At 32.4% G+C, this 26,557-nt stretch overlaps 1 protein-coding gene across 5 annotated transcripts in view; it reads left to right on the top strand.

Annotated features, from left to right (window-relative positions):
- SCAF11 (SR-related CTD associated factor 11) overlaps positions 1-26,557 on the top strand; it is a 65,049-nt gene that overhangs the window by 15,520 nt on the left and 22,972 nt on the right. For 2 of the 5 annotated variants that reach the window (XM_016134308.2, XM_016134314.2), the window contains exons 2-6: positions 2,663-2,719; positions 10,412-10,493; positions 13,021-13,178; positions 23,263-23,340; positions 26,457-26,554. In XM_016134308.2, the coding sequence (XP_015989794.1) occupies positions 10,433-10,493; positions 13,021-13,178; positions 23,263-23,340; positions 26,457-26,554 (395 nt within the window). In that variant the 5' untranslated portion in view covers positions 2,663-2,719; positions 10,412-10,432. Of the gene's footprint in view, positions 1-2,662; positions 2,720-5,780; positions 5,835-10,411; positions 10,494-13,020; positions 13,179-19,448; positions 19,486-23,262; positions 23,341-26,456; positions 26,555-26,557 lie in introns of those variants that run through there. The other 3 variants (XM_016134312.2, XM_016134313.2, XM_036236499.1) reach the window with 3 other exon arrangements.

Genomic DNA, 26,557 nt, shown 5'->3' on the forward strand with positions numbered 1-26,557 from the left:
CTTTTGAATTTTCAATTAGCTGCTCCATTTATTCTATCTAGGTTTTATAGTTTCAGTGATACTAACAGGGTGGAGTGGGCTTACTCCATTTTACACAGAACCAGAACCCCCAATCTCGTTTATTACATATTTTAGAATGTAATGGCAACTTGAATCTCCTTATTTCATAGTTAAATATGGTTTGTCAACTATATTGTTATTTTTTCAACATATAATTCTGCCATGTGGAACCCTGCAAGCCCTATTGAGATGATGCTATATTAAATGTAAATGAAATAGGAAAATTTATTTCTCTTCTGGAGCATAGTTTTCACAAACTTTTAATTTTCCATAATTATATTACATTTGAAAAATTCTGTTTTCAGTTTAAACTCTATTTTTCTGCCTTAGGAATTCTGGCTTGCCTTTCACTTTGGAGTTGTTTTATTCTTTATTCATAAGTAATTTGTTTCAATAATTAGATTACTGGTCATCATAGAGCATACACAGTATGAGGTGACATGCTTCGTGTTCACGGAGTCTTAGCACTCACTCACCTTTGCAGACACTGTGTGCAAGAATTATACTGACCGGGCGCATATGAAGCTGATTTCTGTAAGACTCATAAGTGTGGGCGACTTCATCTTCTTTATCTTCAGTTTACCTGGTGAACAACAAGATATATGATTTTTTGTTCATCACTGAATGGTGCTTGGAAAACAAGCATTTTTCTGGATAGGTCCAAAATGAAAGAATTGAATATGAAAGAAATTGCTGTTGTTGATTGGCTGCTGACCAGCTACTGAATCACTGATAATCTTTTCAAAGACAAGTAGAAAGTATTTCCAGGAACTGATATGCAATAGTAACTGAAAGCAGAGCATGTATCTGAGTCTATTCAGGTTGCTATAACAAAGTACTGCAAACTGGGTGGCTTGTAAACAGAAATTTTTATTTCTCACAGTTCTAGAGGCTGGAAGTCCAAGATCAGGGTGCCAGCATAGTTGGGTAAGGGCCCCCTTCTGGGTCACGCTTTCCCTTGCATCCTCACATAGTGGAAGAGGCCAGGGATCTCTTTGGAGCTTCTTCTATAAGATGGAAATCCTATTCATAAGAATTCTACCCGTATGACTTAAGAACTTCCCAAAAGCCTCATTTACTAATACCGTCACCTTTAGGGGTTAGGATTTCAACCTATGAACTGAGGTTGGAGAGGGAATATAAATATTCAGACCCTAGCAGCATGTAAATGATTCCATTAAACAAAAATTGAAAGTTTTCTGAGTTTCATATCCATTTCAGTTTTACTATTGTTTGGTAGTTATAAAGTTCAGTGTTTGAAAATATTAGTGGAAGTAAAAATTTTGTTGTTTTTATAAAGAGATATCCTAATTTACTGGTTCTCCATTATACTTCCTGATTAAGAATTTTATTTGTAACTGAAAAAATGTGACGTTGAAAAAATATAACTACTCTGATCATGAATAGAGAGAAATTGGTGTGTTAAAGGGACAAACATTTTGTTTATTGAAGACCTGTTATTTTTTGAAATTCATAGTATTCAATTAGATAATATACTCAGATAATTGTATGAAAACATACTATTTTATAAAATTTGAAGAAAGAGAACAGGTATTTTCCTCCACCAATATACATATTCAACAATTAGTCTAAAATGCTTTTTTCTGGGCATAGACCTTTATGATGGGGGGTCACTTTCCTAATGGTCATTTCCATTGAGGAAGTCTAAAAGGCGCAGAACATCAACTGACCTATGTGCTCTAATTTGCACATATCCTTTCCTTTTGAAAATTAAAATTCTCACTAATTAAAATTGACAGTTCCAGTTCTGAGTCCTTTAAATATGGAAATGCTGTAATGGTACAGAATGGTCAAGGGGTTAGAAAAATGTATTTTATTTTAGATCCATTTGGTCTCAGTGGGGAAGGATTTTCTACAAATACATGTCGAAAGGATTTGGTGCTCATTCTATGCTTCTATAATATCTTGTGTTTGCACCCATTACTGTACCTGCTATACTGTAACGTAATTGTTGATTTTTGTTTTTGTCAGGTGTGTCAGTGCTTAAGGCCTAGTGGCACCTAGAAAATAGGGAGACCTGACTAAATATTTATCAAATGAATAAATAAATTAGAGACAGGCATAGAAATATGGAGAGTCTGGTGTACTGCCTATTTGAAAAAAGAAAAAGAAAAGTGATAACTGGTTAAGGATATATGTAAGATCTTCAGTTCAGGAAATAATTTAAATTCTAGCAGTTGTTGAATTTCTGGGATGTTTTGTGTATCTTTTTCTAAATTGCCTTCTTAGGTGATATGACCAGTCTATTTGTTGGGATAGATGTTTTCTAATTTTCTGTTACTTTGTTTTCAATTGTTTTTTTTTTTCCTATATGCTGAAAGTGACTTCTCCCTCACGGAACAAAATGTTTTCATTATTATCAGCCTTCAGTACTTGTGTGTGTCTTTGTGTTTGAAGGGCATACAGTTACTCTGTCAAAATGTCTTGTGTTCTAAATAAATAGTTCTCAACATCTGTCGGCCCTCTGGAATAAGTCATTCTTTATATTTTCCTGTTTTTTCTTTTGAACCCAAGTTAAATACAGAAACAGCTGGGTGAAAGTGAAGTGAAATGGGACTAATTTTTATAATTCCTTCCCCAGAATAGTTTGATGGAAAACAGATTACCTAACTGCTGCTCGACCTGAAGATTCTTCAGGGTAAGAAGGCTTGTGAATATTTATATATTATTAATACTTATTAAATGACACTTTTAAGTACCACCTAAAATATTATAGTTACAGCTTCACTTAACCGTGACCTTTTTTTTCCCCTACAGTTGTCATGTTACAACCATTCAGTGTTTTATCTCCTATAACTATATAAAGTAGAAAATAGGATAAAAAATCCTAGGACTTTACTTTTGAGTCCTAGATTTTGCGTCTTGGTTCAACATTTTTATTTTTACATAAACTAGAATCTTGGTAAATATTGTCAGTGTAGAATCAAGAACTTATTTTTGTTTGTACTATAAGATCTGTGTAAAAAAACTGACCATTTAAATTTTATGAACTTTGTACTCATACTGTTTTTTTCTATATGTGGATATTGGAAATAACAGGAGTTTTTTAGAATAATGAAAATCTGTTCTTAGAATCATGCAGATTTATTATGATACAACTAAAATCCATTTGGGGTGGGGAGGTTTTCATGTGTTTGTACGTGTATGCTAGTTGTTGAGTACTTCTTTTGTGCTAAGAACTTTCCACTTAACCTTTTTAATGACTGAAGTGGTTACTACTATATCTTTATTTTATAGATGAGAAAAACAGGCTTTAAAGAGGTTAAAATCACACAACTAGTGGCAGACTATTCGAGGTTTGAACCTAGAGAGTTTTTCTAAAACCTGTTCTAAAGGAATATTCCTGTCTATACTGAAGAGTACTAGTATTAAAGCTCTTAGCATCAAACATGCAGGCAAAACATATTCTAAATAAAAACATGTCAAAATAGTCCACTTGAAGCAAAGAAGTCTGACAATTGTTATATGGTGGAAATCAGGTAAGAAAAAAAACTTTGGGAGCATTCTGGAAGAGATTAAAAATTCAACAGTGACATATCAGAAGCCGGAGTCAGTTGATTTATGCAACAAAGAAGGTATAAAGGAAATAACTATCAAGCTGAAGGAGTTAATTATGTTAACCATACTCTGAAGTGAACAAGTTGAAGGCAGTAGAGCAAATATTCATGATCGTTTATTTACGCCAGATTGATAAAATAAGTGTAGATAAATCAACAAACACACATAGCCTTCAGGGGAATTTTAAAGGAAATCAAGGACAACATTGGAGAACCATTGACTCGTGTAATAAGTAGCTGTTATGTCAGATGTACAGGTTGAATACAAATGTAGATAGTTAAGAAAGCTTGAGGAGGCCTCTGCAGTGAGAGGCTAAACCACATCTCCAAACAAAGCAGTGTTCTATGGTCTTTAATGGTGTTTGCAAACTTTTTCTAAAATGGACCAAATTGTATTGTATTGTATTTTTTCATTTATTTCCTAAATTTTTAAAAGTTAGACATTTGTACAGTCCATGAAGTGATCCCTCTGATATCTGTAGCACTCATCTGGCATTACATATAACCATTACAGTAATATTGGCTATATATCCTACACCAGTGGTCCCCAACCTTTTTGGCACCTGGGACCAGTCCTCCTATGAGAATCCAATACCTGATGATGATTTAAAGTGGAGCTGAGGCAGTGGATGCTAGCACCGGGGAGCGGCTGCAAGTATAGATGGAGCTTTGCTCGCTCACTTACGGCTCATCTCCTACTGTGTGGCCTGGTTCTTAACAAGCCACAGACTGATCCCTGCTGCCCAAGGATTGGGGACCCCTGCTCTACATTATACTCTAAATCCACATGACTGTTTTGTAACTACTATTAATTTGTACTTCTTCATCCTTTCACCTTTTTCACCCAGCCCCTTCTACTCTGGCAATTACTAGTTTGTTCTCTATATCTGTAAGTCTGTTTTTAATTTGTTTCTTTTGTTCCTTAGATTCCACTATAAGTGAAATCATATGGTATTTATCTTTCTCTCTGACTTATTTCACTCAGCATAATACCCTCTAGGTTCATCCATGTCATTGCAAATGGTAAGATTTCATTTTTTAATAATAGCTAAGTAATATTCCATCTTATATATGTACCATAACTTCTTTATCCAATCATGTATTGATGGGCACTTAGGTCATATTTAGCAGAGTACGTGGTTTTTGTCACAGTTATTCAATTTTGTCATTGTAGTGCAAAAGCAGCCATAGGCAATATGTGAAGGAATGAGCCTGACTGTCCTTCAGTAAAACTTTATTTACAAAAACACTCAGCTAGTTTTCTGACCACTGGCCTATAGTAATGGATAGTATCCCTCTCTAGACAACAAAAAATAAAAAATAAAAAAATAGCCTTGTTTATGGTTTCTCCAAGGGAAAATAACACTCTTACAGGTAGGATCAAAGTTTTGAGTAGATAAGGAAGCACTTAATGGTTTTATTTAAGACTGGGTCAGGGTGAAAGATCTTGCATTAATAGTAATGGTTAATATTTGAATGCTTATTATTACTAGACAATGTCATAGCACAGAGTTTGTCTGACATCAGTCCCCAATCATTAATCACTGAAATACACCACCACTCATAGTACCTTATTGAATGGAACCTCTTTTTTTGACTTTTTTAGAAGGTTAAATTTGGGGATTGGTTTATCTTGGATAGAAGTTAGGAAAAAAAGAATTAAAAAGAATAGACTATCTATGAGAGGTCCTTAGAGTCACTGTGGATTCTTCGAAGACCTCAGCCATACAAATCCATATAGTATTTAGCATCTTTATGAAGTGTGCTTTGTCCTTGGCTTAAGCATTCCCAACAATAGTGACTGCTCTTTTCCTAGTATCCCTTTCATTCAACTCTGGCTTCCATTTATCATATCAATGCCTTTCTATAGTAGAGTTTGTAATGGCCGGATTGGGTTTGGGAGTGGGGTGGAAAATAGAATTAAACTTCCTCATGGCCATTCATATGTCCTTTTTTCTTTGTGTCCAAAGGATCTGATTGTACCCTTCTGACAAAATATTACTAAATTTGATTAGTTAGCCAGAAATGTTTATTCATATTCTTTCAGTATTTTGCCTTTTTCACTGTTGTCTAGGGAAAACAAAGAAATTATGCAAACAACAATTTTATTACCCTTCCCTGTTTTTCTGTTCTTACTAGCAGTGATAATAACAGCAGCCGTTTATTGCATGGCAGTGGAGCTGAGATTGAATCAAGGTCTGTTGAATTCTAACGTTCGTAGTCATAACTAGAATGTTGATACCTTTAGATATTGTGGATTTGCTTAGGACAGTAGGAGGAAGCAAGCAGAGGGAGTTTCGAAGTGAACTGGAAGGGAAAGGAGTTCTGTTTTGTAGTAGAGGGAAGGAAACAGACTTTGGAAAAGGAAAAGATGGGGAGAAGAAAAGAATGATAGGAATTTTAAATGGAACTAGCCAAAGCTAAAATGTTTAGTTTCTATTACTAGGAACCTCTGGTCCTTTCTTGGGTTCCTTGAAGTGCTCCCAGCAACTATTACAGTAGAAAATAGATTGTTAGCATTGCTTGTATAATTTGAAGCAATTTTATATAGAGTGTAGTAGTTATATCTTAGAGCTATGCCATCAGTATAGTAGGTAGCTGATAGCCACATTGGACTACTTAATGAAAATATAAATAAAACTTAAAATTTAGTTCTTCACTTGTATTAGCCACAGTTCAAGTGCATGGTAGAACAATTCCCATTTGGGCAGCACTGTTTTAGAGAACTGTTTTCTACACTACTATTACTTGAATGCACTGTAATGGCTCACCTGAGACTTTCACTTCCATGATTTGTGTGAGAAAAGAGTTTTAAGGTCTTGAAAACTGCTTTTTTTCCATTCCACATTCTAAAAGTTGATAGTTTTATGATAAATAAAATTTCAAGATTAGGTCATTCATCTCAAACTGTTTGATGAACATATTTGGAATAGTATTTTTAATATATAACAGAAGCAATAGAAAAGGGCAACTTCTACCTGGAAGGTAGAAGTGCTTTAAGATCATTATATTAGAGATGACAGACTTAAAAGATATTTTAGCTTGGAAAGGTAGAGCCTGGGAAGAGAGATACAGGGTTGAAATTTGTAAATTAAAATGATATGAAAAGTAAACAAAGTTAACTTAAAATCTAGAATGAACATCACTTCTTCGAAATTTATTTGTAGTAAATCAAAATGAAAAGAATTTGGTTTGACTTAATTAACTTACAGAATTTGTTAGAGCTAATAAGTAGTCTATGTAAAATAAACAGGATTATAGAGTCATAGATCGTTAATTAGGTTATATTTAACTTTTTGGGAAACCACAAAGGAGGATAGTCAGGGCCACCGACAGCATATTTCTTAGGTCTTTCCGTTGACCACAAATTACTGGCTATGACCATGAGCTTGTGTTGTATTCCTCTCCTGTTACTGGAAGTTCAAACCAAAACTGGTATTAAAAAGCCTTGATTCTTAGATTTAAAAGTGGAGTCCAGGCAGGTAGAACAGATAAACATGAACAAGTTAGAAGTTGCTGAATTTAAACATGTGACTTTGATCTAGTGAAATGCCAAGACCCCTATCATTTTGGATGAATAAACTGGTAATGTGGCATAATTGTTTTTAGGTGTGGAAACAGCTAAGTCATGGTATGTTCCAGAAGAAGCGCATAAGTTGTAAAAATTTGGAACACTCAAACAGTTTTTAAGCAGATTTCTAACATATAAAGAAGGAAAGTTTGACAACTTGATTGAGGTCTCTAAGCTTTTCATGATAAACCATTACTTATGTACTTCATTGCATGAGTTAAAAGGGAATACAGTATTTATTATAAAAAATAAATTATATGTTAATATGTAAATACTATAAGCTTAATATTCTTAAAGGAGAAATATTACATCTTCTGAAAACTTCCTAGGTTTTTAAAATACTGTTAATTTTCAAATTGACAGTTTTTTCACATTGAATTAACTCCAACTAAACTATTTTTTATTTTCAGATATTTAGGATAATGTGGGTGAGTGTATAGTATGACTTTCCCAAATAAATTATTATACTCATTATAGACTTTACTTAAATAAAGAATTATAGTCAATTATAGATCATACAGGAACATAATGTAACTAAAATCAGCTAAACTGGGACGTTGTCTAGAGCAGTGTTTCTTAGGCTTTTAATGTACATATGAATCTTGATAAAATGCAGATTCTTATTCAATAGGCCTGGGCTGGTGATGCCTGAGATACCCTGCATTTGTAACAAGTTCTTAGGTGATATTAATACGGTATTTTTGAGTGAATATCAAGTAGAGTAACCTATGATTATACGAATATTTTAAAAGTAATCGTCTGCCTTCCTTCAATTATAGTTGTTCAGGTCAGAATACTTCAGAATTATCCTGCACTCTCGCTCTCTAACACATACCCACATTTGATCTTGTCAGCAAACCCTTATGACTATATTTTTGAAAACACAAGTAGAATCTGAGCACTTTTCATCACCTTTGCTACTACTGTGGTACAAGCCATTGCCATGTCCTCTCTAGATTATTGCAGTACTTTCTTTGCTGCCTCCACTTTTTCCTTTGCTTCCTCCTCTGCTTAAAATTCCCTAAGGCCCATCTCACTCAAAGAAGCAAATGTATTTATTTACCTTAGCCTAGAAGGTACTGCATAATTTTATGTTCTACTCTCTCTCTATCCTCATCTACTAGTTTTCCTCTCTTTCACTCTATTCTAACCACATTTATCTCTTTTTTTCTTGAACACACGAGACATGCTTCTCTACTCTGCCTTTAGACTTTCATATTTGCTATTCTCTCTGCTTTAGAGTGCAATTCCTCTAGCTTTTCAAGTAACTCCCTTCTTTCAGATTGCCAGTTCACATGTCACTTTATCAGAAAGGCTTTTTCTAAACACTGTATGAAATAACAGCTTCTCCATTTTCTCACGAGTTAGCGATACTAATCGTATGGTTTTTATTCATAATTGTATGGTTTTATTTTTCCCCATAGCACTTTTCAACATCTAACATATCAGATATTTTACTTTATTTTATCTCTCCCACTAGAATGTAAAGGAAGGAATTTCTATCTTATTCAGTTCTGTACTTCGAGTATTGCCTAATAGTATACTGATAGCACTCAATAAATCTTTGAATTAAAAAAAAAAATCCCACAAGAAGTTGTTGGGCCTCTCTTTAAATACCTTCATTGATAGGTTATTCTACCTTCCTTCAGACCAGCTCATTCTGTTTAAGAGAACCGTTAACCTTTTTAAGCCTTTTCTTCTTCCAGGCTAAATGTTCTTGCTGCTTTACCTTTCTGCATATGATATGATTTCTAGGGCTGTCACCATTTTAGTCATCTTCCCTGGACTTTCATCATTTTGTCCCTGAAGAATACTACTAGAACTAAAATAAACGTTGCACATGTAGCTTGAATGAGAAACTTTTCTCTTGTTTTTGACATTCTGTTTTTATTAAGGTAGACTGTGATTGCATTAACTATTTTTTAGTAGCTGTAGTCCTCGTTTCAAATTTTTAATCTAAAACCTTTAAATCATATGTGCTACTAAGTTTCTTATCTTCTGCTTTACAATTGGTTTTTGAACCAAAGTTGGGCCTTTACATTTCACCTTATTTAACCTAATGGAGAATTTTCCTGTGCAATAGTACCTTTAATGTAGAAACTACCATGAACAAAAAATTACCTCATATATAGATAGAAGAATAACTGATGAAATTGGTGATTTCTTGTGCCTAGTTATTCCAAAATGTATGTAAATACATTTAAATACATTGCAATCACATATCTTGCCTCAATTCAAGAAATAATTCTGAGTTGATTTAAAAAAACAATTTTGCCTCATAAATTGGTTTCCTTTGACTAACATTAATTTCCCGTGTTTCTCATTTGCCTCCTATAATCACCTTTTCTAGTCTTCTGGCCAGAATAATATTTGATTCCTTCCCTATGTTTTGTAGTCACCAAATCTCAAAAATATTTCAGCTCTTTAGTTTTTTGATTTTTCTATTCACTTCATAGCCAGTTATCCTACCTATGGAAATCTCTCCGCTTCTAATATCTCTCCACTGTAATCAATTCTATACTTTTCTGGCTGCTCATTCCTTTAAAGGGTTCATTTATATTACTTTTCTCACGTCCTTGTTCTTTAGGAGAATCTATATGATTGAATTTAAATTTCTCAGTCAAACATTAGACATCCCTCTATAATCTAACCCTGCTTGATTTACATTGCTCCGCTTATAGCTTTTCTTAACCCTCAGTGTAATCTTTCAGATGAACTTCTTGACACACATGCCCATTCCTCTTCAGGATACACACACACACGCGCACACACACACCCCTTTACACTTTTGCTCACTCTTGTTTTTGCCAGATTGACCTAGCTAAATACTATTTTTTTCTTTTATATTATGTTGCTCCTTAAATACCTTGAACCCCTCAACGTATGGTAACGTATCACCTTCAATGAAAGATCCAATCCAAACTGATCTCTTTTCTAAGCTCTGATTGTATTTATGTCTGACCACACAACTAATCATATAGTCTTTGTTGCTTAATACTTATATAAGGCTTTTCCTTTCAGTAAGACTTTGTGCTCGATGGGCAAGAAACATAAAAAAGTATTGGATTATTCACAGAATTTACTGATTGGGCCTGTACTGTGTTCTTTTATGTGTAAAATAATTTCTTACAGTTCTAGGTATTATTTAAAAAATATTGGGAGAAACTAACATAAAAGGTCTCTATTATAATTCATCCTGTAGGAAATCCCTTTTCAAGGCGAAATGAGGAAGAAAACTGTATATACCCTAAATGTGGGAGATCAGGAATATGAAGACATGGAAGGTAACTTTTCCTTTTTATAAAGCTTGTATGTTAAAAGCAAAACTTAGCATTTTCAAACTGTTTATTTGTATACATTTCAAAATACACAAGGAGTTTTTTGTTTTTTTCTTATTTTTGTTCTTAAATTCTGAAATAAGCTGCCAGATTAAGAAGTGAACACATTATTTTTCTTCTTCCCATGTCTTATTTTTAATTGATGAAGGCTTTTGGTTTGTTGAGCTCTTTTGTTTTTCTCTTTAAATTTGTGCTCCCTATTTGTTTAGTAATTCCATACTTTTTCTGCTTTTATTATTGTTGTTTTTCAAAATAGCATTGATATTTTTCCTCTGCTTCTAAAGTTGATATTTTAATCTTCACTGACAATAGTAGAAGAACTTTAGAACACTAACTTTGAGCATCCTACTTGAGATTTATAGGTTATAGTTATCCATCATTTTGGCACCTTTTTTTTTTTTTGAGCACCACAAATTAAATGATATTTGACACAGACAGTATTTGGATAGAGAGTTCATTCTTCTCTATTCCTTTTTTTTCTGGGGGTGGGGGGGAACTTCATTAAGTGAGAAATCTGTTGGTAAACTCTAGGTTTTTGTATTTATCCTCTTCAAAACTATTCTAAAATAGGTATAAAATTTTGGATTGATAGCTTCCCACCCCCTTCTTAGTACATTGAAGGTATTATTTAAGCCATTTTCTAGTTTTCTTTCTTGCTGTCAAGAAATCTTTTTTCAGCCTTAATTGTCATTCCCTGGCAGATGACCTGTGTTTTCCCTCTTTTGCTTTTAGTACGTTTTCATCTTTGAAGATGTTCAGTTTTGCCACATTGTTTCTAGGCTTGGATTATTTTTATTTTTTCTTTATCTGGTGGGTCATTTTTTTTGTTGTTTGGTTTTAACTTATTTTATCATTTTCCAGTCATTACTGCTTTAATTATTGCCGCCTCTTTATTCTTTCCTTCTGGACTTCAATTAGTATGTTAGACATCTTCTGACCTTATTTCTCAACAACCTCTCTTTCAAAGGTTTTATCCCCTTGTATGTCCTTTATAGTCTAGGTCATTTTCTCAAATCTTTTTTCCAGTTCACAAATTTCTTTTTCTTCTGGGTCTTATCTCCTGTTTAATCATTCTGTGTAGTATTTAAAAATTTTGATATTTAAGCCAGTGTGTATGTAATTAAAATTATAATAAATATAATATATAAAATAGAAATAGAAAAATAAGTAAATCTAAATACTTGTTTCTGCTGATTCTTATTCTGAGCAGCTTATTCTCTTAGGTTTGGTAATGTTGGATTATGAGCTCATATTTTATAAATTTAATCTGGAATCCTGGGGACCTAAATTAGGATGCTTTCCTCCAGAGCAGCGGTCCCCAACCCTTTTGGCACCAGGGACTGGTGCTCCTATGGGAATCTAATGCACGATGATCTGAGGTGGAGGTGAAGAGGTGATGCTAGCACTGGGGAGAGGCTGCAAATACAGATGAAGCTTTACTTGCTCACCTGCTGCTCACCTCTTATGCAGTGCTGTTCTTAACAGGCCGCGAAACAGTGCTGCTCCGCAGCCTGGGAGTTGGGGACCCCATTTGTATTTGCTTTTTCCTGGACCTAAGTTGGGACCACTTTAGCCCCGTTTGAGAGTCTTGGCGTCCCATAGAAGTCTCTCAGAAAGTTTCCCTACCTGGGTTGGTCCTAAGGGTAAGTCTCCAGACCTGAACATTAGTGTGGACATTTGCTCTTCAGGACGATCCCAGCTTTTCCATTTGCCTGGTGTGTAATCACATTTCATCTGACCATTTTTGTTTGTTTGTTTGTTTGTTTTATTTTATGTTGAATCTTGGAGCTTCTTTTATTTACTTTTGGGCCAGCAATACATTTGTTGTGTATTAATAACATTTCTGATGGGCATTTAAATCAGTACAAACCATAGGGGTATAATTTGGTATATCTATTCAGATTACGAATGTAAATACATATCAATCTAGCAGTTCCATTTTTAGGAATTTACCCTATAAATGTACTATTATTAAAAATGTGAAATGACAAAAGTTTTTTTTGTAGCATTGTTATAATACCCAAAGGTTGAAAACAAGTACATGTTTATCAGTAGGTTAAAACAAACAAAAATGCAGACTGGTATATATAGTGTCCTAGCATTTGTGTGAAGGAGGTTTGAAAGAATATGTATTAGGATTTTCTTGTCTGTGCATTAAAGAAATCTTTGGAAGAAAAGAGAAGAAATGTAGCAGTTAAGTGAAACTGGATGGAGGTAGGTATGAGTGGGAGATTTGTCACTATAACTTTTTTTTTACTTTTAAATTTTTAAATCGTGACTTATTTTAAAATTAAATTTATGCAAAATCCTTTTCACTCCCCCATTAAAAAATAAAAATTAGTAAATTTGGGGGGTATAATGCTTAAGGAGTATGTTTGTTATAATGTATCTAAGATCTAGTTACTTTGTAGTAGAAAGGCCCTTTAAAGGATCTGGAGAACTTGAAAGCATATGTGGCTTCTTTACTTTATAGGCAAAGAAAACAAAGATAATACTACTACCACTGACCTGTTGTACAATGAAGCTGACAGATGTCCAATATGTCTTAATTGCCTATTAGAGAAGGAAGTTGGTTTTCCAGAAAGCTGTAATCATGTCTTCTGTATGACCTGTATTCTTAAATGGGCAGAGGTGAGTCTGAGAATAAATATTAAATATTATTCTATATTAGTTCTCTACCATGATTTCATTCTACCTAAAGATACTGGTTTTCATAAATTATTTTATAGTAATGTGTTCCCCTTCCTTTGGACAAATTTCATTGTATTATTCAAATTCTGGCAGTATATTTTCTTCTGATTTTCTTTTATAAAAAATTTAAATACATACCTTTTTTAAAAAACCTTACAGGAATAAGAGGTTGTTTTTTTTTGAGACTTTGAGGAATGAAGTAATTCATCTTCAGTGTACTTGACCCTCTTGGGATATCTGTTTACTACTAATGACACCTGTCTGCTGTGTGTTTTATATTTTTCAGATAATTTTTACATAGATTATTTGATTTCTTCTTTATATCAGCCTTGTGGGATGACCAGAGCATATGTAATAGTGTCCTTCTATTTGGATTTTGCATTCTATAACTTGGCCAAGGTCTCATACCTTAAGAGGCAAAAATGACTTTAAAACTTCATTTTCTTAACTCCTATTTTTAATTTAGTATGAACTAATTTTAGAGTTTGAGTTAGATGTATTACTGAATTTCTTCATAAATAGTAAATGATTAAGAAACGGGACATTTTGAACCTTAATGTATTATGTTGACTCAGTTTGGGCTCACTTAAGTAGATCTTGGTACTGGTGCATTGTGAAATAAAAATTCATTGTCATATTAATCATGCTATATAATCTGAGTAATTTGTCAGTGCGTAGATATTAGTAAAGGAGGTAAGTCTCAAAAATATTTTAACATCAGTTGCTTTCAAATTGTTTAATGTCCCTAAGCATTTTGGAATTAATCACTTATTATATAATTGGGATTTTCAAAGTTCTTTGTTTACTTATATTCTCATTAATAGGGTGGAAAGGAGAACATAACTGAATACTGACTATGGCTGGGGTTTGGGAGGAAGATAAAAAAAGATTCGGACCAATTGAATTTATAGTAGTATACTTGGAAACAGTTCTGTTTAGAATAAAATCTAACCTTGTCTTTGGCAGGAAGGGACTAAGAGGTGAAAAAAGTATTTTGAGTTTAATTTAATTTAATATGATAATAAATCTCTGTGTTTGCAGGAGCATTGACTAATGAAATAAGAATGCATGTTTTTCTCTGCCACCCAACTAAAGATTTTATCTATGATGAATTTAGTACATCTTGGTTTGCTTTGTGATTAAATCTTTTTAAAGAGAGGAGATACTGCTTCCAGTAGAGAAGCAGTATTACTGGATGGGTAGAGGGCTCCAACTCAGTCCTTCTCATAAGATTGTATTCAGTGAGTACATAATTGTGAAGTTCAACAACATAATCTGAGTTTGTGTTTTTACTTATGAAAATGAGAATTTAGAAAATAGACACAATTCTTCATCTTTCCTTACCCTCTATGTGCATCTTTCACACAACCATAAACTTTATTATGGTTTACATGTCCTAGGTTTCTCTAGAGTATGTATCTAGAATTGGAACTACTAGATTGTATAGTGCATAGTGTTATGCACTCTACTAGATAGTGCTAAACTTATCTATGTTTTTAACTCTTGTTGAATCTTTTTAAGTTGAAAATACTTGATAACATACATAGTGTTGCAGTCAACACCTTTCTTGAATGTAATATTTTCCTTCTTTTGTGTTACACCTTTGGACATAAACATTTGATTGAAGCCAGATAGCTTTTAAAAGAAAGTACTTATCTGCTATACTGCTATAAATTGTGATGGGGTAGGGTTGGGGGTGTTGCGGTATTTTTTAAATCAGTGGTCCCCCATCTTTTTGGCACCAGGGACCAGTAGCTGCTATGAGAATCTAATGCCTGATGATCTGAGGTGGAGCTAAGGTGGTGATGCTAGCTCTGGGGAGCAGCTGCAAATACAGATGAAGCTTCATTCCCTCACTCACTCACTTCTGATCTCCTGCTGTGCAGCAGATTCCTAACAGGCCATGGACCAGTACCAGTCCAAGGCCTGGGGGTTGCGGACCCCTGCTTTAAACAAAAGTAATCTTAAAAGTGGAGAGTAAACAGAATATTTTTAATTATGTCATTATCCCTAATGGGGTTAGCAGCCATCAATTAAACCATTAAGTAGAGAAGTAACAAGAACACAATCTACTAATAAATTGTTCATTATACATAACAAATTAATATTGGTTCACAAAAATCACTTAGACTTTGAACTAAATTTTCAGTGAATATTTTATTGGTATGATAAAAATTAGATGTGTTTTGAAGTATATATGTGATTTGACACATAGAATCAGATTTCAGATTCAGTAGTTTTTTCATGGCTATCACTTATTAATCTCTTCCCTCTCATTTTTCTCAACTCCCTTCTATTTTTAAAGAGGCATGCAGTTTACTTTGGATTTCAGGATTAGAAATAAGTATATATATTCAGTCTCTTAGTCAGGCCCTGTGTTAAAGCTTTCTTACATATTCTTTCATTTAAATCACTATGTCATTGTTTATTCGATATTCAAGGCAAGGATTCTGAACTCTAATTTGTTTCTAAATACCTCAAGGGATATCCTGAAATTAAAATAACTTAAAAATTGATACATAGTTTAAAATTTTACTAGTGTTTATTTCTTTGTAGGAAAGTAGAAATCAAAGGGAGATTTACAGTGTTTGGAAATCTACATAGTAAGAAAAGAGTACAAAATGTATTCAGAGTCATCTTCCTAGTCTTGTGTTACATTCAGCTGGGCTCTCTGAACTTTGTATTTAAGTTTCACTGAAATGATTCAGAATGGATATCACGAGCCAAAAAGGACTAATTTATTTACTTTCACCTTAGTATTTTAGGCATTGAAGAAGTTCTATTCTGTAAGAAAGAAGTAAGTTAAGATATGTAGTAATCTAGTATATTTATTTTGGGCACATTCCTGAAAATTTTTATGCTTTTTAAGTATCGTAGAAGTAAGTTAAGATATGTAGTAATCTAGTATATTTATTTTGGGCACATTCCTGAAAATTTTTATGCTTTTTAAGTATCGTTATCCAAAGTTAAAGTTAGTTTCAGTCTCTTCAAGCTCTAAAATTTTGGTTCCTTGGTTATTTAAAACAAAAGCCATGTAAAGACTTTAAAGTGATGTAACTGAATTTAGTCTCTAGGTTTTTCAAAGAATCCGCTTTACCTAGGTCAAAAATATTCAGGATAATGGACCTGGTGGTGGTGTTCATAGCTATAGCCTAATTAGCTTCCCTCGAGGACACTAGAACAAAATAAAGTTAAGCATGTCAACTGTGACTATGTTTAATTTCGAGAAACTCATAATAGGTAAGCCTGATGGTTTATAAAATACTAATGATGATGTAGAAGTAGAATATTGAACTAAACAAAGACATGGTAATTGACGTGACTCTTAAGGAAACTTGAAATTTTTGTTAAATCAGTATTAGAGCTGAGAATCTGAAACAAAACAAAAGAAGGTCTCTGGACTGATAAAATGTGTATAGAGCCAATACACTATAGTTTATTGGCCACTCAGAAAGTTACTTATGTATTTTACCCATACTGTGAGCAAAATCACAGGTGAAGCATATTCAGAGCTTTTAACTTTCACCTGAGTTTGACTTTGTCTGATTTCACACTTTTTAAAGTAGTCACATGCAGCATAATGACTTTTCAATCAACTACGGACAACATTTACAATGGTGGTCCCTTAAGATTATAATGGAGCTGAAAAATACCTATAGCCTTGAAGTCATAATCATCATAATGTCATAGAACAACACATTACTCACATGTTTGTGGTGATGTTGGTATAAATAAACCTGCATTGCCAGTCATTTAAAAATATAGCACATATAATTATGTACATAATACTTGATAATAATAATAAACGATTGTTATTGGTTTATGATTTACTGTACTTTTTATCAATCTATTAGAATGCACTCTTTCAACCTATTAAAAAAGTTTGCTAGTTCATGCCTACCCAAGGACACCAGCCCCCAAAAAACGTTTGCTGTAAAACAGTATACTGTGTTACACCGACAGCAGCCTCATACATCTATGTATATCATGTCTTATGAGTGCATCGTTTTCTTTTGTGCTTGATTTAATATCTGTTGTTTTATACGGTAACATATCTGTTGACTATATGGTATATAGTCTTATAGCCTCAGAGCAGTAGGTTATACCATAGAAGCGTAATAGGCTATACCTTCTAGGTTTGTGTAAGTGAACTCTATGATGTTTGCACAATTTTGACACAATGTAATGACACAATTGCTTACCGACGCATTTCTCAGACTGTGTCCTTATTGTTAAGCGGTGCATGACTGTAGATATTGAGACAAAGTCTGAAACATGGCTGTGGTAGTGACAGTTGATTGTAATTATGATCCCCTATAGATAGGAATATATCCTCTTCACGCATACACTGGTTAAGAAAATAGGATTTATTATTTGGCATGTTGCCAAGAAGTGGTTAAAATTTTGGCCTTTAAGGGTTATAGTTTGAGAACTTGGAAACATTTTTATGTTTGAAGCATTCAGGAGTTTAACTCTACTTAAAGGAATATGCAATATATGTGATTAGGAGGTTCTTGGTATCCACTGGGGTTCTTTTATCTTTTAAGAAATATAAAATATTCTTATCTTTTAATTATTGAAATGTGATTAACTTTCCTACTTTTAAGAGAATCATCCTTCCTCAATTTATTTATCTCAGTCTTCCATTTCATATCAAATGCTGACAGCTTCAGTTTGAGAAAGTAAGGTTAATGAAATCAAAATTGGACAGTTGGCAAAGATATGTTTTCTCTCATGAGACTAGAAATGAAGAGAGTGTTACTGTGGTGACATACAGTTCTCGAAGAAATCAAACAACAGTGTTCAATGCAGACAGGTGAGGAGTGTATTTTTGAATTAATGCATACCAAAAAATTAAAATAAGACTAATTGACTTACATCTTGCCTACTGATGTATTTTATATGCAGATGTTCCTTTATGCAGTGAGTATAAATCTGCACATCATTCTGTTGATTAGATTACTTTTTAGTGTAATTCAGCAAAGTTTTATTGTTTGGATTTTTTCAGTTTTTCGAAACTAAAATTTAACTTTTCTTTATTTCTGAACTAAAATTTCTCAGGTACGTCTGTGAGTAATAATTTAAATATACCTGTGGAGCACTGCTATTAGTCATTATCATTATAATTTATAAAGCATTTTCAAATACATTATTTCATTTAATTCTTACAACTTGTACAGTAGGTGATTTGGGGCTGTCTGTCTTCATCCTTAAAGTGGGTTAGAGAGGTTGCTAATTCTGACTCCTTCAGAACTTGAATTTGTGACTCATATTCCCAAATCCCCCATTGTTTTCACCTTGTGGATTAATCCTTTGGTAAAACCTTTGGTAGAACAAAGAATATTTTTTACATTTTGAACACACATTACCTAAAACATGTATGTAATATATTTTCATTTAATAGTCTATTTTTAAAAGTTGGGTAAATTAATGTATATTTCTGTATAGCCTAGTTTAAAATGTCAGAATTTGTAAAATGATTTATACCGGTAGTTTAAGAATTTTCTGTTTTTATATTAGAAAAAGAAAGTCTTAGCTATTAAATGTCAAAAGAAATTAAGATTAAAAGTAATTCTACCTAGCTGTTGTAATGTATCTGAGAAATTGAAAAGATTCCCTTTGAATAGTTAAATGTTTTCTTGGTGTTAATTTTATCACTGACAGTCATTTGTCCTTTAGGAATACATTCCTGAAAGCTGTTATAAAGAACCACAATTTGACTAATACGGATTGACAAGGACTATCTTAAAAGAACTGGTTAAGTGTGATAGGGAACATATAGGCTGACTACAGGTGAGCACTTTCTTTGGAGGTCCAGGCCAGGTATCTTGGAACTATCAATGTGAAAAGATTGGTCCTGGTGAATAACTTTAAAATAAGCATCAACCTCTAATGGTATGCATCCTAAATAATCTTTATTTGATTTTGAACTACAGTTTTATGTACTGTGCTTTATTTGTTAGGAGGGATAGATAGATTCTGTTCTAAAGATTCCCATGAACAGACAAACCTACCTGTAAGCATATGTACTAGGATTTAGTCTTTAAGCACTTATCTTTAACACTTCCTTCTCTCTCTCTAGGAGGGGCTATCTGTAGGCAGCCTTTGTGATTGAGGATAGAGCAGCAGCAGGAAGAAATATTAGAAATCAAGAATCCTGAATTCCCAAATAAGGAAGGTTTCCTGTTCTTATATTTAAATATGGGTTTGTCTGAGCTGGGAATTTACAACGCTTCAGAATACTAGGGTATGTTTTACTGAAATCATTAGGAAGATTTTTTTTTCCTATCAAAATTGCCTCCTTAACTGTTATCACCTTAGTACAGAGCAGCCTCAGTAAAATGTATGCTCTGTTGAATACACGTTACATTGTAAAGCAGTAATCAGATTCTATTATATTTTGTAGCTGTATCACAAAGTCGAATGGTAATATGGAGTATTTTGATTATAAAACTAAATTAGATACTTTAAAAATTATCAAAATGAAAGCCATATTGATATAAATAGGTGAGTCATGAAGGGTATTTTTGTTGTATATAAGGAATCAAAATGACGAATAGTTAAGGGGTATTTATATCTGTTGTATATAAGGAAAACAAAATTTGGGGTAATTTTCTACAAAACTAAAATCACATTTTTAAGCAGAATAGGTATATTAAAATTTTTTCTACATTGGTAATTTTCTAAACCACACAACTTAAAAACTAACCTAGTTTAGCAACACAAACTGTGAGGTAAAATACCTTCGAGATTTTATCTACTGGCTATAAGGATGAATGCCTTAAAATTAGGCCAGTACAAACCATTTTTAAAAGTCTGTTTATAAAACTTTTCTATTATAGCTATTTGATCATCACGTTATGTGTAATTTTATGCTTTACTATTAACAGATGGTGTCTTTGAACATTGGCATGTTTTTAAAAAACTTCATACTTGTATACATTAACAAAAAATTAAAGGTCTAAATTTTAAAACATTTTAATTTATTGAAGTGTGCTATAAAGACTTAATTCAGAACAACTGAATTTCTTTTCTGTTTCCTCTTTGAAATGCTTTACTAAACTGTTCTAAGGTCAGACATGAATGTAATTTCTCAGTCATAGCAAAGAAATTTTGTCTTTTCTAGGTAACTTGTTTTCTGAGCTATGTTTTTGTTAACTCAGAGAGAATAATTGGGTTTTAAGAAATTTTTCTGATGGCTGGGTCTGAGCCAGAGAAAATGTTAACTTATTTTCTAGTGTTAACTTGATTATTTTAGGAACTATGAAGATTTGATACTAAATAGTAATGGTTTTCCAGCTACTACTTTTTTTTTGTTTTCTTTCTTTTTGTAATAGCAGTGGAACTCTTTCTTCAAATGAAACCTTAGACAAATCTATGGCAGTTATGCTTAAGGAAAAAAGAACAAAAATAAAATCTTACTCAGAACCCCATTATTTGAAACCGATCAAATGGAATGGCTCAGGTTAAAACTGTCAGTTTGAACATTGTAAAGGAAAGACTGCCATTTAGCTGATGTCAACAAAGGAAGTTTAATAAAGAAGAAAATGGGATTGTATAATTTCAGAGTTTTTGAAAGACTCAATGCATCTGATACAGAATACATTTCTTGAACACAAACAGTGGCTTTCTTTGGATCTTAGTAAGTGTTGCATATTGAAAGAGATAAAATAAAATGATATAATTTAATTTCCATATGTCATGCACTTTGCAAATTCCAACAAAAAGTCACTAAGAACTCATGTCTCTCGCATGTATATATACATCTTATTGTGGGTTATGTTTTTGTTAATGTAACCAGGCTCTTTTATTGTTAGTACAGTGAAGCTAGTTGATGTTTAGAAGACTTTACACAATATTCTATGCCACACACTGTTAAAATTTTATTAATTCCTTTAATTCTCATAAAAACTTAGAAATAAGTCCTATTATCCCCATTTTCACTAATAAGATAACTGAAGCAAAGAGGCTATATAACTATCAAGGTTACACAAAAGCACAAAATATAAAATGAGGATGTAAATCTAGAGCCTCTACACATCTGTCTTAGTAGTTTAAAAAAAAAAAACATTGAAGGAAACATTTTCATTTATTATTATTTTATCTTTTTTAGAAGTGTTACAAAATTTACCTTAAAATAAAAATAAAAACTTATTTTGGAACTTTGGTAAAAATAAGAAATACTTGAAAGTTTTTACTTTTAAATATTCTTTTGAATTATAGATGTATTAATATAACTTCTAGACTAAGAAATTACATATAGTACATGCTAATGTGGTAAACAACAATCACGTAGTTACAATGCTCAGTTCTTTGAACTAGAATTGCTATTTGCATTGCATTATCAGAAAGATGTGGATAGCTTTGTTGCTGCTTGTAGTAAAGCTTCTTAAGGTCAAGTTTTCTGTAAGGAAAGTAACAGCATCCTAAATCCATAGTATTTAGAAGTAAGCTGAGCTGGCTTCTACCAGTCTGAACTCATTCAATATATAATAAAGTCACATTTCCTAATTCAGATGTGATAAAAGATTTTATTAAAGCCTACTTACTTAACTTTAGCAGAGTAGTAAAAGTAATTCAATTTATATTTTGGCTACTCCCAAAGTGACTCTTGAGCATTGTGAAAACGTATTATATGATCAAGGGCTACACACAGTCTGATCTACCTGTACTTGGCTAAGCATATCTTGTTATGTGCCTGATCCAGAAAGGCAAATACCACATTTCTTCACTAGGGAATATAAGATAATTTATGAAAACTCCATTACTATCTTGTGGTCTTTTAGATTATTATTATTAAATTGTGAAAATCCTGTTTTACTCTTTAATTATTTTGATATTATTAAACCACAGGTATTAATACCACCTTTCAGTGCTTCATAGGCTACAGAATATTCCCTCCTACCCTAGTAGACAACGTACCACATCTTAAACAGTTTAAATAATATAAACCCATTTCTATACAAATATTTAATAGTAGCATCAGAGGAACTCTTAATTATAATTGATGTACATTAATTATAAAAGTATAAGAAATATATTTACATCAGAATGAAGTTGATTTAGAATCCCAGAGTGGTCGAAGGATAATTTTCCTTAATCTGTAAAGAATTACAATTCAATTGGGAAAAGACCAACAACCTAGTTTAAAAAAATGAGGCAAAGGGCTTGAATAGAGTTTTTTAAAAAACAACTTTGAAAAGCTCTTAAAAATATGAAAATATGCTTAACCTAACTCATTAAAGGAAATGTAAAATTAAAACTATTACAGCATATCATTCCATTAAGAATGGAGCAGCTCTGGAATAGTAATACAAACTAATCTAAAGTATATAATCAAGAGAAAAACAATATCCAGTTTAGCATATGAACCATATTTTATATTAAAAAGATGCATATACATGTGTATTCATTGGATATCTCCAAAAGGTACATAAGAAACAAGTTTTAGAGAGGCCAACTAGGTGGTTAGGGGAGAAGTGGAGGAATCCTTTGTTTTTCTCATTATCTTTAAAAAATTTTATTGTTAGTTTAACTGCCTATTCAAAATAATTTTGGAAGAAAACACTAAGTCATAAAATATAAAAACCTATAAAGGACCTGTGCAAGCCTTTTTTTTTTTTTTTTTTTTTTAACAGCTGATTTAGAGTTGCCCACGTGCTTTAGATTCACAGAGCTGTTGATTTCAGCCTAGCTCTCATTATACCAGTAGTTCTCAACTGGACAAGCAGGTACCTAATAGATATTATCTTGATACCAGAGATGGCATCTCTCTTCATCATTGTATTTCACTTACCTAGCAAACAGTAGGTGCTCAGTAAATATTTGAAAAAAATTAAACAAACTTAAGGTATTAATTACTCTGTGGCATGAAACAGGTGGAAAGTATTTTATCTTTGAAGAAAAAATTATTTTTCTGTTTCCTGTTCCAGTGGAAAATTTATAAATGCATTTGTTATAGTTTAATTTCGATCTATTCTAAAAAAAATTTATAAAGTTATAATTTGCTAATCATTTCTTTCAGACCCTGGCTTCATGTCCTATTGACCGAAAACCTTTTCAGGCAGTGTTTAAATTCAGTGCATTGGAAGGTTGTGTTAAGGTAAGGCTTAGATTTTGATTTTATTTTTGTAACATGAACAGTATAAATTTAATTCAATTTTGCTTTAGAAGATTTCCAGTTTGAGTAAATTTGTAAATTGTTCAACTTTAGGTTTAATTTGTGATTATCCTCCCTTCTCAGCATGCTAGCCCAGACTTTTATACAAGGACTCAGAAATTCTAAATCTTTTTTTCCTTTGCTCCCTAAAGAAAAAAATAGTGGTCAGCTTACAATTTTTTTACAAAATGTATTAGAGCTCTGATGCTCTAAAAGAAGTTCCACATTAAATCTTAATTACAGAATATTCGAATTTTTAGAATAATTTTAGTGTGAGGACTTCTGTATTTCAAAAATATTTATTAATTAGTTGGATAGTATTTCGAATATATTTTTCTATTTAAAAAATGTTTGAAATGGAGTATTAGATCAAAGACTAACCCTCACAAAAACTTAAGTCCAAAATACCTGAAAAATGTGTTTTTATAAAAAAAATGATACTGTTGAGAAGATTAAGCCAATAAAATTAAATATAAAATGGTATCTTTGTTCTTAAATTCTGGTGCTTGAAAGAGAATGAATTTAATTGAAGGATGAGGGGGTTTGTGTAGATCTTGAGCGGGACTTCTCACAGTTTCAAAGTTAGCATGGATAGATGATTTTATCCTTTAATTAAAAGTATAATTTTATTGTAATGATTAATTCTAATTACATCCATGAGATGCACACACTATACATACCTCATTTTTGTTAATTATTATTAACCATGATTATGATTTGTATTCACATTTACTTTTGGCTTACAGTTAAAAGAAGAAAAAAGAGATAGAAACATATTCCTGAGTTAATAAGTAAAAAGTGAAAAGAGAAGAGTAAATAGTTAAGTAAAATGTATGAGAAAGAGATTTCTTGAGGTATCTCTTACAAGTCACAAATGATATATAGCTAAAAATAAGAATACTCAATATATACATACATGATGCCACTGATGGAAAAAACAAACTTCCCAGGTAGCACTATATGTTCATAACAGCTTGTTTGCTGTCTATGTGAGTAAAAGGGACATGAAAGCAGTATACAACTATTTAAGCATTAGATGTTCTCATTGTGGGTATTTATAATTTGTCTTGATATATTTTTAACATGTACAAATAAGATGGCAATTCAAATAAAATGACATGAAAAATTATTTTGCTGCTTATAATTGTATATCTCTGGACATTTATACAAATTAGTATATATTTTGGAGAAAAGATATAAATGTATATATTATAATCAAAATTAAAGCATGATTTCTCTGAAAGACATGTTCCATATTTTTCTAGATCATATGTTTTTTGCTAAAGATTTATTTGCATGATTTAGCTTTCAAACATGTTTCTGTTTTTTCATGTGAAACTTTGTTCCATTGCTTGGAATAAAAATTTGTTTTATTTAATAGGGTTTGTACTTAAAAGTTTGGTGCACTGTTATCTAATTTTGTCAAACTTAAAAGGTACTTCTTTTATGTGATGTTTTCCATATACTCAAAATATCTTCTTTGACCTTTGCTTCTTTTGAATCTTCACTTTATTTTCCTTTTCCCTTTACAACTAAACTTGAATGAGACAGCTATACTTGCTTACTCCATATTCTCAGTCAATGCTCAGTTCCATTGAACTAGTCACCTCTATTATTTTCTTTTACTAAAACTGTCCTCACTAAGCCAGAATAATCTTCTGACTGGCCAGTCCTGTGGTTTCTGCATGTAATGCTGTTGAGTACCTTTATTTCTTTTGGCTTCCAGAACATACTTCCCTTATGGGTATGTATTGTATGTATGTGTGTGTGTGTGTGTGTGTGTGCACGTGCGTGCGTGTTACATTTTACCGTATATAATGTACGTGTGTGTGTGTGTGTTACATTTTACTTACCTGACCTTTTACATCTTCTTTGCCATCTCCCTGCCTCCTTACCTTTTCTTAAATCATTGGGGCTCCTCATAGGATTGTCCTTTCAATTCTCTTGGTATTACTTCCCCGCTAAGGCTTCTCAACTACTTCAGTAGCTTTTAATGCTGTCTATATTTGTATGGCTTCTCAAATTCTGTCACTAGCCTAGATCTTTTTCCTTAGAACCAGATTTGCATTTTCAGCCACATGTTGGACATCTCCATCCATAATACCAAAGGAATCTAAACATTAACAAATGGAAAAATGTTCTGGGAGTTTTCCATTTTTTTCTATCTGCCCTATCAATGCCTCTTTGTCTGCTCAATGTGCCTAAATTTATTCCTTTTTCATTCTTCTGCTGTTAACTCTTTGAAGGCCCTCGCGCTATCATCTAGCCCGGTTCTGCCTATAGAAATAATACAATAAGCCACTCTATGATTTAAAACTTTTAGTAGCCATATTAAGAGTAAAAAGAAACAGTTAAAAAAGATTTTTATAATATAATTTAATCTAACATATGTATTATTTCAACATAATATTTTTAAAGAATTATTGAGTTTATCTTTTTTGTTATTGTTCTAAGTCTTTGAAATCTTGTGTATATTTTTACACTTACAGTATCCAGTTCAGACGAGCCACATTTCAAGTGTTCAATACCCATGTATTGCTAGTGACTACTAGACAGTGTAGATCTAGACTACATATTGTAAGAGCTTTCTTCTGTTTTTCTGGCTTTTATAGTCTCTCCTCATTCTTCACATTACCACCAAAGTTATCCTAAAAAATAAATTCTATCATCTCATTTACTTGATTTAAAAACCTTATGTATTCTCTGATTCCTATAGAATTATTTTCTTAATTTGAGGACCTTTATAATCTCGTCCACATACTTAAGGTCTCTAGAAGTAATTTTTCAGTCATTAATGTACATGCAGATTTGTGCTCATATATCTGATATGAGCACTTAGTCTGTGTACAGGCCTATCTCTCACTATTTTGTTTCCCCAGAGTTTGTATTAAATACACAGTTTAGCATGCTTGAATGAATAAGCATATGTGTTTGGGCTACACTTTTTATTCAGACAATTGTGTTTCTTTAATTTTTTATCTTTTTAGGGGATAATTGATAGGTTATCATTTGTGATGCTAGACTATCACTCTAAATAGGTGATTTTACTTTTCTCCTAGGTTCAAGTAAGACAGTTGAGAGAAATAAAACACAAGAAAAATGAAAATTCTTTCAAGAAACAGCTCTCCTATCATGAAAATTCAAAAAGCTGTGTGAGGTT

The sequence above is a fragment of the Rousettus aegyptiacus genome, unplaced genomic scaffold (genome assembly GCF_014176215.1).
Source record: "Rousettus aegyptiacus isolate mRouAeg1 unplaced genomic scaffold, mRouAeg1.p scaffold_m13_p_2, whole genome shotgun sequence".
In the NCBI taxonomy this organism is placed as follows: Eukaryota; Metazoa; Chordata; class Mammalia; order Chiroptera; family Pteropodidae; genus Rousettus; species Rousettus aegyptiacus.